The sequence below is a fragment of the Chinchilla lanigera genome, unplaced genomic scaffold (assembly GCF_000276665.1).
Source record: "Chinchilla lanigera isolate Chin_1 unplaced genomic scaffold, ChiLan1.0 scaffold00007, whole genome shotgun sequence".
NCBI classification, from domain to species: Eukaryota; Metazoa; Chordata; class Mammalia; order Rodentia; family Chinchillidae; genus Chinchilla; species Chinchilla lanigera.
Window position 1 is genome coordinate 4,375,469 of NW_004955408.1, and position 15,377 is coordinate 4,390,845.

At 44.4% G+C, this 15,377-nt stretch overlaps 1 protein-coding gene across 1 annotated transcript in view; it reads left to right on the forward strand.

Moving 5' to 3' along the window:
• The first annotated feature begins 4,356 nt into the window (after window positions 1-4,356).
• The window catches only part of Hspa4 (heat shock 70kDa protein 4), a 42,886-nt gene continuing 31,865 nt past the window's right edge, over window positions 4,357-15,377 (forward strand). Inside the window, exons 1-2 of the mRNA XM_005376122.2 lie at window positions 4,357-4,731; window positions 13,393-13,450. Coding sequence (XP_005376179.1) covers window positions 4,625-4,731; window positions 13,393-13,450 — 165 coding nt within the window. The 5' untranslated portion in view covers window positions 4,357-4,624. The remainder of the gene's footprint in view (window positions 4,732-13,392; window positions 13,451-15,377) is intronic.

The window sequence follows — 15,377 nt, forward strand, 5'->3', positions numbered from 1 at the left end:
TGGCCAACCAACCAAACCAAACAAACACTTTCGGTGGTTGCTTAGGACTAAATGTAATCATTGTATCAGAGAAAAACATAAAAACTAATGGCTTCTAAAGTACTCAAATGTTCTAATGAATTAAAAGAACTTGTGCTCCAGTCTTGTAATCTCTAACATTAAATATTCTGGAAACTTTATTCCTTCCCAATTGTGGTTCTTGGGAACTTGCCACTTTAGATTCTTCAGAATTTTCAGATAACTTTTTCTGACTTCATTTATTTAAATATCCCAGAATAGCCTCTTGAGCTATAAGACTGATGATCCAAGAAATTATTTATAGCAGGATGAGTACTCTCTGTGACTGATGTTCGTTACAGTTTATTTTGGGAGGGACAATCCACGAATCATTAAAAAGATTGATAGAGCTGGTGGTGTTTGAAACTGAACGCTCTGCCAAGGCCACTAGGGGAGGTGAGGTACGAAGCTGAACACAGAAAGATCTGGATGTATCTTCGCCGGCTTAGCTAAAGGGCAGGGAGGCCTTCGAAGAGAAGGGAGGCAGGAACTGAGTCAGTTACTCTGACATGGTGATCTTTTGGGTAGATTAGAAACCGCAGCCAGGCAGCCGGGGCTGTTCGTCTAGTGCTTAGTAACTCAGACAAACAGATGGAGACAGGACTCTTCGTAATTAAGGCCCTTGATGTTAGCCATATTTGCTCCAGGGAGGAGAAAAACAGGAGGCAGAGAAAGGGCAAACTTAATCTTTTAAAAAGATTGATTTCTTTACTTTTTTTTTGTGGTACCGGAAATTAAACTCACAACCTTGCGCTTGCCAGGCAGGTGCTGTGCTGCTGAGCTAAATCCCCAGCCCCAGTTTCTTTACCTTTCGAGACTGGGTTTTGCTGGGTCCTAGGCTGGCCTCAAACTAGGGGTCATGGGATCTTCTTGTCTCAGCCTCTCAAGTAGCTGGGGCTACAACATGCACCACTATGGTGCCTGGCTAGTTTCTTTTGTGTGTGTGTGTGTACTGGGAAATCGAACTGAGGATCTTGTACTTGCCAGGCAGGCGCTTGTGCCGCTGAGCTATACCCTTGGCCCTAGTTTCTTTTTCTCAAATTTTAAAGAATTGTAAAATATGTCAGAGTCTCGGTCAGTAGCCCAGACCAGCTTCACTCAAACTCTTCCTGTATTGGCCTCTGGGTGCTGGGATTACAGACTTTTACTATCACACCCAGCTCCATTTTAATCATTTGTTACAAATCAGTGTCATTGTGCAACCATTACTATTTAGCCCCAGAACTTTTTCATCATAGCAAACTGTAGCACTGTATCCCTAAATAGTAACTCTCCATCCCACAAGCTTGGTTAACCAGTGTTCCATTTCCCATGTGTTTGCTTTTTATAGGTGCCTCATAAAAGTGGAATAAAAGTGGAATCCTACTTAGCTGGGCATGGTGACATATGCCTGTGATCCCAGCACTCGGGGGGCTGAAGCAGGAGGGTTGCTGTGAGTTCAAGGCCAGCCTGAGCCATAGTGAGACTGTTTCAAAAAAACAGATAGCAAATGGAATCTTACAAAATGTCTAATTGTTCTTTCATTTCACATGCTTCCAATGTTTATATTTTATCATATATCAGAAATTATTTTTTTTTGTCTTTTTGAGACAGGGTCTCAACATGCAGTTCAGGCTGGCCTTGAGCTCACTTTGTAGCCCAGGCTGGTCACGAACTCGCAATGATCCTCCTGCCTCAGCCTTCCAAGTCTGGGATTACAAGCATGCACCACCACACCTGGCACCCAGCTGTTTTTAAAAATATGGAACACTTCACGAATTTGTGTCATACTTATGCAGGAGCTATGTCAATGTGCTCTGCATCATTCATATGTTAGTATATATGCTACCCAAGCGAGCTCTTGTCATTGCTCTTTCAATGGTCCAGAGGCAATTATAGTACTTTGTCCCTGAGATCTTCCACTCAGTCTGTCCTCCAGCTAACCAAACTTAGTCTTCAGACCATATTAGCTAGTGCTGTTTTCCTCAGTGAGAATTTAGCCTTGTTTCTTAGAAGTCCTTTTACTGTCCACCATTGTGTGCACATAGCATTTGCCACCCTGTACTAGGGTCCTCTTGACTTGTTTAGCTACTCTTGATGGGGAAGATCCACTTTTTTTTTTCCTTTTAGTGCTGGGATCACACTGAGCTACATCTCCAACTCTTATAAACTTTTTATACTTTCAGACAGGGTCTCACTAAGTTGCTAAATTGCCCTGGCTGGGCTCAAATTTGCGATCCTCCTGGCTCAGCTTCCCAAAGTGCTGGGATTACAAGTGTGTACCATCAAGCCTGGCTGATCAGGTTTTGTAGATCTGAAGCTTATACACTTTTGCGGACCCTTTGCGAACACGGAGCTTGTGTTCCCCACAATCGAATGAATTCTAAGGAACAACGGAGGTGAAGAGTAGGAAACCTTTATTGGAAGAGATAGCTCATCAGGGAGAGCAAGTGGGTTGCCAAGGTGCCCACTTCTCAAAGGTTTTTTCCGGTATCAGGAATCGAACTCACGACCTTGAGCTTGCCAGGCAGGTGCTGTGCCGCTGAGCTAAACCCTCAGCCCCTCAAAGGAGGTTTTATAGAGCAAAATCCCGGAGTGGGTATAACTTGGGAAAAAACTACAATCAACCAGTAAGTTTTTTTTTTTTTTTTGAACACTGCATGTCAACAAGAACATAAAGTGATATCATTAGGTGATACTGGGAATGGAACTCAGGACCTTGAGCTTGCCAGGCAGGCGCTTGTGCCCTGGGTGATGTTGATCCAATGGGGAAGCAGGTCACGTAGCAAGTGTATGTGGAAAGAACAAGATCCTTTTTAGGAAGAGATGAGTTAGGAGGTCCTGGTCCCCGACTTGGGCGACTGATGTCTATCCAGACTTTACTGGACCAGGGGTTACCAATTACAGTCTATTGCTTATCCCCTGGGGAGGCACGCAGGCCTGGTCATTCTGTCCTTTTTTTTTTTTTTGTCCTTTTGAGATAGGGTCTCGCTATGCAGTTCAGGCTGGCCTGGAACTCGCAAGATACTCCTGCCTCAGCCTCCCGAGTGCTGGCATTACAGGCGTGTGCCATCACGCTCAGCTCAGTCTTTATCTTGAGGCCTGGCCTTCAACGATGCACCTCCAGCCACAGTAATGCATTCACATCCTCTGCGCTCACTCCCTCGAGGGCCCAGCCCTGTCTGACCGTCACGATTATTTCTACCTAATTTAGCTGTCTATAACAGAAAGTTACTGGAGACGTGGGGATTCAGATTCCCTTTCTTCCCAGGTCTCTTTACGTAATTTATCAGAGACGCTTATCCTGCCTTGTTTCCCGGATCTCGAGCTGACAGCCCCTCTCCACCCGCAACACTCCCTGTCTCTCGCCGCCCCTGGGTTCCCAGGAGCCCGTCAAAGTGAGGGACCCTGAAGCTGAAGACCCAGCAGCTTCCCACAATCCCGCCACCGACTAAGCCGAGTGGCCCTTCCAGAGTGGGTACCATGTCATCTCTGGGTCCCCGGCATCCAGCTCAGGGCCGAGTACCGAGCAGGTGCTTAGGGCGAGTTCGGGATTGAGAGGCTTAGTCCTGCAGGCCCCTGGTGTCCCCTAAGGACATGCGTGATTGGGAGATCAGTACGGCCAGACAAAAGGAGGCAGTGTCGGGTGTGGTGGCGCACGCCTGTAATCCCAGCACTCGAGGATCGTTGGGAGTTCGAGACCAGCCTGGGCTACAAAGTGAGCTCAAGGCCAGCCTGAACTGCACAGCGAGAACCTGTCTGAAAAAGACAAAAAAAAGGAGGCAGTGACTGGGAGTGGATTTCTCCCTTCCGCCGGAAGGGCGCTGCATGACTTTGACACAGCCCGATTTAAGGACATACTCAGGGCCGAGTCTCCACCGCGGCGCCTCGCATACGGGTTGACGTACCCGGAATGGGAGAGCAGCTCACGGTCCCATTCCGCCGATCAATAGAAAGTAGAGCGCCGATGAGACCGGCACCGGAAGTTCCTTTAAAAGAAAAGAAAAGCAGCGGAAGTAGGCCGACCACACTGCTTCCGCCTGTGGCCGCAAGCCGGCTCCTCTACTCTCTCATGAATCGGGAGGTGCTCCGCAGCTCACTTCCGTCGTGGGCGCCGGCGGGGGTGGGGGGCAGATCTGTGCCTAGGCTCCATTGGCCGCTTTGCCTGCACGAACCTTTCCCTGGCGGAAGCCCTTCCCAGTTTCCCCGGCCGGATGTGACCGTGCGCGTCTACGTGCCTGGGGCGGGGCCTCCGGAAGAAGTGTTTAAAGGCCGGGATCTCGCGAGATCGTCCTGTTCTTGCGCAGCTCTCGCGCTGCGGCTCTCCCGGCGCTACGAGATCCTTCGAGATCTTCTCCGCCCCCGCTACCGGCGCCTCTTCTGCGGCCGCTGAGCCGGAGCCGGCCTGAGCGGCGCCCTGCTCTGCGGTTCTCTTCCCAAGGACCTAGGCGCTTGCGTGGACACTCGTCCCCCAGTAGCCTCGGTCCCTCAGCCCGCGCGGCCTGCTCCTCGCGCGCCAGCCCCGCCAGGGTCCGTGTCCTGTCTCCGTGACCGGACCCGGGCCCGAGCCCGAGCAGTAGCCGGCGCCATGTCGGTGGTGGGCATAGATTTGGGCTTCCAGAGCTGCTACGTCGCTGTGGCGCGTGCCGGCGGCATCGAGACGATCGCTAACGAGTATAGCGACCGCTGTACGCCGTAAGTGTGAGGCGGGCTGGCCGCGTGCACCGGGTGGGAGGGCGCGCTTGCACCCGTCGGCTCGGGGAGTGCGGCCGGGCGATCGCCTGCGTTCCGGACCGGGGGCCCCGGGGAGCCGGGCCGGCCGCGAGCGCGGTCTGCGCCGTCGCGAGGCTTCCCGCGCGGTGCACGCGGGAGCTTGGCGCTGCTGCTAGAGGAGGGCCGGGTTGGGACACACGAGGGACCGAAATGCTTTTCGTCCCGGGCTCGATGACGCCTCCCGAGCCGGGCAGAGGGCTCCGCGCTCTGCACACGGCGGGCGACTAATAAGAAAGGTGTTTGAAACGGGTTCGAGCGATTGCCGGCCCCGACCCGGTGGAGCAGTCAAGGGCCCACGTGAGTGGGGGCGGGGCGGCGCCCGGAAGAGAAGCGGGAGGACTGGGGACTTGGATGGGCCCGGCCTCGAGGTGGGGGTGCGCGGGCAGCCAGAAGGGATTAATAAAGCCGGTGATGTCCTGCTCTCGTTGCGTTCACTTTTGCTTTCCACGTCATTTCAGGATTTCGAGCGGTAGATACTGATTCTCTGCCCAATCTGTAGGCATCTGCTGCTTCATAGTGGTGCACTTTCAAGATAATACATTCCAACCGGGTGTTGGCTACAGTTGTTCATGAATGACTCAAGGGCTCAGCTTGACTTCTAGAACCTATGCTGAGTTATGGGACCAGTGTAGACAAAGCTCCAAAAAAGGTGACTCACCTAGGTCTTTATTTGGTTAGTGTAAGGGTTTGTCTTTTGAATACATGTAGATGACTTTAAGCTTCATTTTCCCCTTAGACAAAATCTTGTAAAAGGCTTCTTATTAAAATTTCGAGGTTCTCAATGTGCTACTTTTAAGGTTCTCAATTCTGATGCTCATCGTTTTCACCTTGAATTTTTTTTTCCTCCAGTACTGGATTTGGGATTGAGTCCAGGGCCCTCTCTACCGCACAGCCGCCTTGCAGCCTTTCGTCCTGAAATTTTAAAACACTTGTAGCCCTCTAGCCAAACTATGCTCGGTATACTTTACTACTGAGAAAGTTCACTGCATTAATAAAAAAGCTGATTGAAACAGCCCCCGCTTTCTATCTTAACTCTACGCTTCATCTGAAAATCCGTCCTATAACCTTCTGGTTCGATAGATCTTCCCCGAGTTTGTTTATAGTTTACTTAGATTTATTGAGAGGTAATGTACAGCTCACCATTTAGTGCAGTCACAAAAGAGTAGAACGATCACAATGAGAAATTTTCATTGCTCTTCCAAAAAAATGACACTGAAGCTCCAGTCTCCTTTTTTATTATAACTTTTAGCAGTGGGTGTTGTGTTTCCAAGGAAGTGCACTGCTTTTATTTTATTTATTTATTTTTTTGAGGCAGGCCGACCTTGAGCTCACTTTGTAGCCCAGCCTGACCTGGAACTCTAAACGATCCTCCTGCCTCAGCCTCCCGAGTGAGCCACCACACCCGGCTACTGCTTTTAAAAGAGTAACCGTTACTCAAATAACGTTTGTTCTTGAGCATTTTGTCATTAGTTTCCTGTTAGATAATCGTTGCCTTTGTGTCCTAGTTTTCTTTATCTGTATTGATAGCTTTCCCAAGGCCTTGAAAGGGCTAGTGCATCTAGTTGGGCATGTAAGTTTTTTGGTCCTTGCCTGCTCAAGATTCAACAGATTTGAGTTCCAGAGGGGACACATGAAGAGAATACAATTAAATGCCTTAAATGATTTCCATGTGTTCCATATAATTGTTATCCCTGTTTGTATGTGGGAGTGCCACACATTCAAGTACTTATCCTAATATGGGGAATTGAACCCAGGGGTTTGTGTTGTTGATTTCCCCAGTCCTTTTTAATTTCTAAAAAAGTTATATTTTGTGACAGGGTCTTGTTGAGTTGCCCTGCCTGGCCACAAGGTTATGATCCTCCTGCCTCAGCCTCCAGAGTGCCAGGATCACAAGCATGTGCCACCATGCCTGGCTCATTTTGGCACATTTGTACATGTACATAAATACTCTGTCATCCCTCCTCCCAGTTTCAAAATTCGATTCGTATTACATTTTGATAACTGATGCTTGTTTTTGTCTTTTTGAGACACGGTTTCCCTATGCAGGTCAGGCTGGCCTTGAGCTCCACTTTGTAGCCTAGGCTGGCCTAGTACTCAAAGTAATCCTGCCTCAAACTTCCGAGTGCTGGGATTGCAGATGTACACCACCACACCCAGCCTGACAACTGATTTTTATTTTAGATTTCTGTACTGGAGTCTTGGGCTGATGAGAAGTAGCAGAAAGCTTGATTTTTGTAGGAAATTGGATTTGGTGGGGGTTTTTTTTGTTTTTTTTTTTTGGTACTGGGAATTGAACTCAGGACCTCAGGCTTGCCAGGCAGGTGCTTATGTCGCTGAGCTATATCCCTGGCCTGGAAAATGGATTTGGATTTTAGGTGCAAAGAGACTTGTGGGCTTGTGTAGAGTGGAAGCAAGGTACAAGGAGGGCCACCTGGCTGTAGTGAATAAATCTCGTTTGAAATTGTGGGTGTAATTTTTTTTTTTTTTTTTTTTTTTTTTTTTTGAGATAGAGTCTTGCTAAGAAGGCTAGGCTGCTATGTGACACAGGCTGGCCTCATGATCCCCTTGCCTCAGCCTCCTAAGTACTGAGATTATAGGCTTGTGCTCTGGATTTTTTTGTTTTTATTTTGAGACAGGATCTCATTGTGTAGTATAGGCTGGTTTTGACCTTATGGTGGTCCTCCTGCCTCAGCCTCTCTAGTGCTGGGATTATAGGTATGTGCAACCATGAGCTTCCTTCATGTTAGCAGTACAGCAGCTGCCATGCTACTTACTGGAGGCGAGATGAAAAACAAATGAGGCCCTGCGGTAATGGAATAGCGAGTGGAAAAACCTGGATGCTAAGCAAGAGTATGTAATTACTGACTAGTAAAGAACAAGGTGGAAAAGTATAGGGTACCATGAGAATAACAGGGAGACATAATTTAAGTTGGATGTGGGGTAGAATTGGTGCTCTAAGAGAAGTGGAGGATGAGTTGTTTATTTTGAAGATGATGGTGGGATTAAGGAAGAGCTGTTAGAATTTACAGCAGTCCTGCCTCAGCTTCCTGAGTGCTGGGGTTACAGGTGTGCAGCACCACACTCGGTGAGTCCTTGGTTTTCGAAGAGGAAGGTTGGTTGAACCAGTGCTTCAGACTGGTTATACTACTCTCCATTAGTTTAACTGCAGAAGTAATGAAAGTTTCTTAGAATCAATTAAGAACTAAATGCTTTGTGTACAAATTAGTGACAGTAATCTGTAGGAATTTTGTCATTAGGTTCCACCTTAGGTTTCCTAAAGTAATTTTTTTCTTACTAGTTCGGTATAACAAAATTATTAAAGTAAAACTAAATTGCCATTCCTGATTACTTGCTGTTTGCTGTGGAGCCTCCCATAACCTTTTCCTTGTACAGATACATATAAATGATATATGTGTGTTGAAACATAGGATCATTCAGTATTTGTAATTGTTTTCTCTCACTTGTAGTTCAGACATTTTTTTCCAAGTCAATAAATACAAATATACCTTCTAAAATATGTGCAATATAATGACAGTACCACATTTTCTTCAAATAATTTCTATGTTTTTTTTTTTATTTTTGCTGTTACAGATAGTTCTTCAGCAAGTAATTTCATTTATGTTGGCATGTTCATGCTTTTATATTTATTGAATAGATTTCCAGATAGGGCGGAGAATGTGCATATAGTTTCAGGGCATACTGCCAGAATACTTTCTAGAAGTTTAAGGGATTAATTTGTTTTAGGAACCTAAATGATTTCTCTATCTCCATAAAGGTTATGAGGATATGAATAAAACTATACAGTGCATGTCTTTTTTTTTTTTTCTAAACTTAGTGCTTAGAATAGTGCCTGGCATTTAGTGAATAATGGCAAAATTTTTCTAGTATTGCAGTTACATCTTGTATTTTTTATGGGTGCTCTTTATTACTTACTGGGTGAGATGCTAGGATATTAAAGTAAAACCTGGAAGTTCGCCTTTCAGGTTGTAAGCTGTGCACCTTTTAATGTGCAAGGCTTATGGACTTAAGGATTTGGTGAATTTTAGGAACTGCATATCTCAAAAGTGTGAGTTGCCTGGTCTGTTTGATACTAAATTTTGTTACTTTCTAGTTCAAAGCTAAGGTAAAAAAATCAGACAATACTAAGGTAGTATCCATTTCCATGTTGATTTTGCCACAGCTCTTGATAGTCTGTTATTGTGGGTTTTTGAAAAGCTCGTTTTCTTCTGTGGTTTAGGAAAGATTAACAGCTCTCCTAATATCCTGAGAGTAGTTCTGCACACACTTCAAATATGAAACCACCTTTTAAGGGTCCATGGGACTGTAGTTTTTCATAGTATTAGAAGAATGTACATAAATGTTAGGTCAGTAGCATCTTGTACCCAGGAGAGAACAAGTTACTTGGCTGAATAAATGTACTGTTTCTAGGACTCAAAGTTTAGACTAGAGAGATCTGGAACTTAAATTTGAATTAACTTCCTGCATGCTAGGAGGATAAAGAACCAGTTTAAGTTAATGTAATTTGAAATGGAGGAAAAGTAATGTCATACAGCAATAACGCGATTACTTAGGGTTTGTACAACATTGGCTTGGTGTTGTGTAAAGAAGACAGGCAGTGTAAGACAGAGATTCTTGCTCTCTGGAGGTATAACTGATTTGGGAGGAAATGGGAATGACATAGAGCAACAGTAAACAGCATAAGAGTACAATTAGGGGCAAGGTTACAATACAAACTTAGGAGAACCATGTTCGCAGGGAAGGCACATGAGTGGAAGCTGAAGTGATATGAAAGGCAGAATGAGACATGAGCAGATCGGATCAAAATACGTGGTGAAGCTGGTTTGATGGCACATACCTGCCTCAGGAGGCTGAGGCAGGAGGATCGCTGTGAGTTTGAGGCCAGCGTGGGCTACATAGTGAGCTGAAGGCTACTTGAACCATATAGCAGGGCCGTCTCCAAAAATAAAAATAGAAAAAGAAAGCCCTGGTGGAGCTCACTGGGGTAGTCTGAGTGGAAGTAAGAAGTAGAGGCTCACTGGGGCCTGATCCGCAGTAAAGGCCTTTGTGTATGGGTTTGGGGTCTGATAGCCTTGATTTTGAATCCTGGATCTCACTATTTAGCAACTGTGTTTCTCGGTATGTTAACTTGAATTGGTTCTTTGTCTGTAAAGTGGGTCAGTAGTAGTTCTTTTCCCAGAGTGTTGGTAAGTATCAGGTGTGGGACACTCAGTGCACTGCCTGGCTTAAGGATACTGTAATGAAATCTATCAGACAAGGGAGCTTAACCCTGGGATGAAGGGGCTTTTTGTTACAGTGTTTGGAGACAGGCTGTGTGCAAATGTTGAAACTTCTTGCTCTGGGATAGTAGAAGATACATTTTGTTTCAGTATTCTTCTCAGGTGCTTGTTCCTGTGAGTCCTGAGCACTTACCGAGGAGAAGCAAGCTGAGCAGGGTACTGGCGGCGTTTCACTTTTTTAAAGGACTTACTCGGACTGGATTTATTTGGATTGCATAGGAGTATTTACCTTCGTGCTAGTAATGGGCCGTCTATGTGGTGAGGGTTGGGGAACTTCAGATAATGTTTTTTGTTTTTTTTTTCTTGATACCTTTTCCATTTTCTTTCTATTTTGCTTTTTTGTTTGTGGGTTTTCTCCCCCTTCCCGAGGAGTTTATACAGAAACAATGAATTACGTTTGAGTTCTGGCCCTAATTTTTAAGTTTTATCTTTTTAGGCTTTTTACTTATTTAAATATTAGGTGACTTTTGTAAGTGTTTAGTTTCAAAACACTTAATTTTATGTTGTTTTACATATTGACTCAATTCAGTGAATTGATCATATTGCTTTTTTTCCATTTGCTTTTCTTAAAGTACTTTTTTTTTTTTTTTTTTTTAAAGTCCCATTGAATAGAGAATTGTAAAATTGGCTGAGTAGATTTTGGAGGAAGGTTGAGAAGGTGAAAACAGAATTTTCAGAGCAATCTAGTTGTAATTCATCGTGTTTGTATGAAACTTACTCCATGGCTTTGTTGGAGCTGTAATAGCTTATATTATTTATGATGTGCCACTCTGATGGAAACCCTTTAAAAGTGTCTCATCAGATTTAACCTACGGTAGGTACTGTAATTTCCCCCATTTTAGAGATGAGCAAATGGAATCTCAGAGATTAAACAACAGGAGCCACAAGCTAGAAAGGTAGCCCACACTGTTGTAGTCCAGCTCTTTTTTTTTAATTATTCTTTCGGTACGGGGAATTGAACTCAGGATCTCGTGCTTGCCAAGCAAGGTGCTGTGCCGCTGAGCTGTATCCCCGGCCCTCCAGCTGTTTTTTTCATTGATTCACCAAGTTGATGCCAAGGTAGAAAAGCTCTGGTTTTCTTTTTCTAGTAATTTTTTTTTTTTTAGTAGTTTATTATTACAGAACTTTTTTTTAGATTGTAAGAAAAAAAGATGTGAAAATTGATAGTGATACGTTTATAGTATAATTGACAATTGTATAATATGGTAATGAAAGTGTGATATTTTTGCATTGTGTGAGTTAGGACTTGGAGGTTTAATAGCTGTGTTATGTGACTGAAACTTCATTAGTAACATTTGATTGTTTTTTAAGAAGTTGGGAACTATTTGCAATGTCTGTGCTTGGGCCAAATAAAGGAGGTTGAATAATTTGAACTGAGACAGACGTTTATTTGGCGCTTTGAGATGCATGAAACACTTCTTTCTACTGTCAAGAAGGCAGATGTAGATTTTTTTTGTCTTTTTTTTTAAGACAGGGTCTCACTGTGCAGTTCAGGCCGTCTTTGAGCTTGGTTTGTAGCCCAAACTGTGCCCCAACTCCCAACGATCTTCTGGCCTCAGCCTCCCCCGTGCTCGGATTACAAGCATGCACCACTACACCTGGCCGCAGATGTAGATTTTAAGAGTAAAAGTATTCATTGACTTCCAGGAGAATATTGTCTAGATCATTGATGGCAAACCTTTTAGAGACCGAATGCCCAAGCTGCAACCCCCAAACCAGCTTATTGATTGCAGAGTGCCAGCATTGTCCCTGCGTGCACTGTGGTGCCGTGCTCAGGTGCTGAGGCGATGCCGGGCGACGTGGCTGGTGTGCATGCCATCGGAGGGAGTGTGCTGCACCATAGATTGGGTCTAGAGCGATACAGTCAGGGAACACTATTCCTGAGAATTCTTTATCCAACAGAGTATTCTGTGACGATGGAAATGGTCTGTTTGCCTCATCCAAAACAATACAAAGAAGACACACTTGCGTGTTGAGCCCTTGCTGAGTTTCCCAGGCTGACCTTGAACAAGTCATCTTCTTGTCTCAGCTTGAGTGCCTGGGGTTTCGGCCGTGTGGGATGGTGCTCCACTCTGGGGCCCTTTTCCCCTTTGTTAGGTGGGAAGAAGTAGGGGTTCCGGGAAGATAGAGAGTGTCAAAGCTGGAGTGTCTGGAGACATTATCCAGAGGTCTTTCTCCATTGCCTTCAGATTGTCGACCTTAGATAAATCTATTGGTTAATACCTTTTCAAACTTGATTTTCCCCTGTAAAATGGGACTAAGGGTACTCTGAGGATTAAACCAGACAGTACACATACACAATCAGTATAGGCATTACCAGCGTAAGAAGGAGAGAAAAGCTTATTAACTTCATGGGGGAAGTTGACTCAAGAGTTTTATCTTTCAGAATTTTTTTGATGAAATAGGTGAATTAAGCTGGGCGTGGTGGTGCATGCCTATAATCACAGCACTTGGTAGAAGGCTGAGGCAGGAGGAGCTCTGCAAATTTGAGGCTGGCCTGGGATAGAGTGAATTCAAGGCCAGTTTGAACTACATAGAGAGATCCTGTCTCAAGAAACAAAAACAAATTAAGAAAAAGTGAATGGTCATATTTTAGGTGGGTGAAAGCAGCTACTGGAAAAGGAAGTGACGTGAGTAAAAGCACTTCGCAGGTTCTGGAGAGTTAGATGAAAAACAAGCTGTGATAGCAAGGCATGAGCTGCAGTGCAGCCGGCTTTCAAGCTTAGACACTGCTTTTACAGCTTCGAGTAGGCTTCAGTTTTGCCTTCTAAAAGAATCAATAAATAGATCAGACCAGTGTGTGAATGGGTGATTTAGAAGAAACAAGTGAGAATGAACGTTATTGTCAGTAGTTTTGAGTCCTTGGAAGCTAGCTCTGGAAAAACTTTTTTTTATTTAATATGCAGCAGTGCAAAAATTACTTTTAGTGTTTGTAGACTCTATTCCTGGTGAAGTTACGAGCCGTCTTAAAAAACAAGAACGGTATTGAGTTGGTATATTGATGTGAGACTTGAAGAATTAGGATGGTGGGGAGTGGCTTGTCTTCCTCTCTAGTATTCTAGACAGGGGGTTCAGACTTGTACTCCAGCTTTTAAATAGCAGTTCTTGGGGGCAGCCCATTCCATGGACAGTTGGACTCAACACAAAGGTTCAAGTTGGGGACATGTTATGTATTATGTACTGTTAAAGTCTATGATTTTTAAGCTGAGATTCCTAAGTCTTGCTGTGGTTTTGACTGTAACACTGTAATACAGTTTGATTCTTAAATGTCTGTTTTATCTTCTAGGGCTTGCATTTCTTTTGGTCCTAAGAATCGTTCAATTGGAGCAGCAGCTAAAAGCCAGGTAGAATTTTCTTTGTAAAATCACTTGTCTTGGTTGTCTGTCCCTGACAGTCCCCCCCTAGGTGTGTAGCTGACAGAGGCAAACCTGATTCTCTTACATATTTGAGTGGGAAACAAACAACTCTAAAGTAGCAATGTCAGTATATGTTTATTGCAAACTGCTACCATGTATTTTTGCCCAGATTTTTGTTTCTGTTTTGTTTTGTTTTTTTGAGACAGGGTCTCACTATTGGTTCAGGCTGCCCTTGAACTCAGTATGTACCTCAGGCTGGCCTTGTACTTGTGAACTTGAATGTGAGATCCTCCTGCCTCAGCCTTCTGAGTGCTGGGATTCCAGGCATGTAGCATGCCTGGTGATTTTATTAACCAAGTTTCTTAAGGAAGATGCACTTCCAGAGGCATGTTAAAGAATTTATTAGTTTTCTTTGCAAACCAGGAACCTGATAGATACATCTGTTGGTTTCTAAGTAACCAGTGCAGTAAAACCCCCAACAATTGCATTATCTTGAAAGTTTATCTATCAGTTTAACTGATCTATCTATTGCTCTTTTTATGGTTCAATCTGGAGCAACAGACAGAATGAATAATGCTCTGCTAGGCTTGGTGGTGCATGGCCGTAATCATAGCACTTGGGAGACTGAGGCAGGAGGATTGCTGTGAGTTTAAGGCTAGCCTGAACTACATAGTGCTCCTCCCCTCAACAAAAAAAAAGAATGAATGATATCTTTCTTCTGGACCAGGCAGTTGCTATAATTTATGAACCTAAGGAAATTTATGAGCCTAAGAAAATTGTGTTTGGTCAGTTGTGCGCCCCCCCCCCCGGGAATCGAACTCACAACCTTGTGCTTGCCAGGTAGGCGCTGTGCCGCTGAGCTAAATCTCCAGCCCCTGGTCACTTGCTTTTTAATTAAATTGTTTTACAGTCTTATTTACAGAAAGTTCAAGTTATCTCAGGAGGCAGTAGGTAACAAATTTAATGTTTTCTAGTGTGTTTCTTTTTATTTATCTATTTATTTTTTTGGTACCGGAAATTGAACTCAGGATCTTGTGCTTGCTAGGCAGGCACTTAATGCCACTAAGCTGTATCCCCGGCTTGTGTGTTTCTGTTTAAAATTCTGTTGAATTCTTTGTGTTTTTAAGCTTGATTTCACTGTTTACTGTGCTAACTTGGCTGTCCAAACTAGGTGGATGTGCTCATTGTGATACAGAGTTTCTCTTGGGCAGCCTGCTCAAGCAGGGCCTGCTTGGGAGGCCTTACCTGTGTTATCAAAAGACTCTTGTGTGTCTGTAGACAGGGCTGATGCTGAAGAGCCCTGTGCTATCTCTGCTGAGGGCTTTTTATATCTGCATTGGGAGGAGCCAGTAAGTCTTCAGCAGAAATTCACTGTGAGATATTTAAAATGTCCTTACCAGTGTTTCTCCTAGAGATTTTTTTCTTTTTCTTTTTTTCTTTTCTTTTTTTGTACCAGGAATTGAACTCATGACCTTGTATTTGCTGGGCAGGCGCTGTGCCGCTGAGCTACATACCCTGCCCTCTTTTTCTTTTTTTTTAGAGATAGGGTCTTGCTATGTAATCTAGGCTGGTTCTGAACTTGCACTACTCTTCCTGCCTCAGCTTCTCTGAGTGCTGTGATTATAGGTGTGTACCACCATGGCTGCCTTTCTCCTATAAGTTATAGTTTATCCTTGAGGAATTCGAAAATGTAGATGCAAAAGCGTAAGAAATTTGAAAGTCTCATGTTTTAACCGTTATCCAGAAATCACTGTTAATCTCTCTTTCTCTCTCTCTCCTTTTTTTGTCCCCATTCTGTGCTGGGGATTGAACCCGGGGACGTATGCTAAGTTGCACTGTACCATGTAGCTACAACCTCAGCCCTTCATATCTGTGTGTGTGTGTGTGTGTGTGTGTGTGTGTGTGTGTGTGTGTG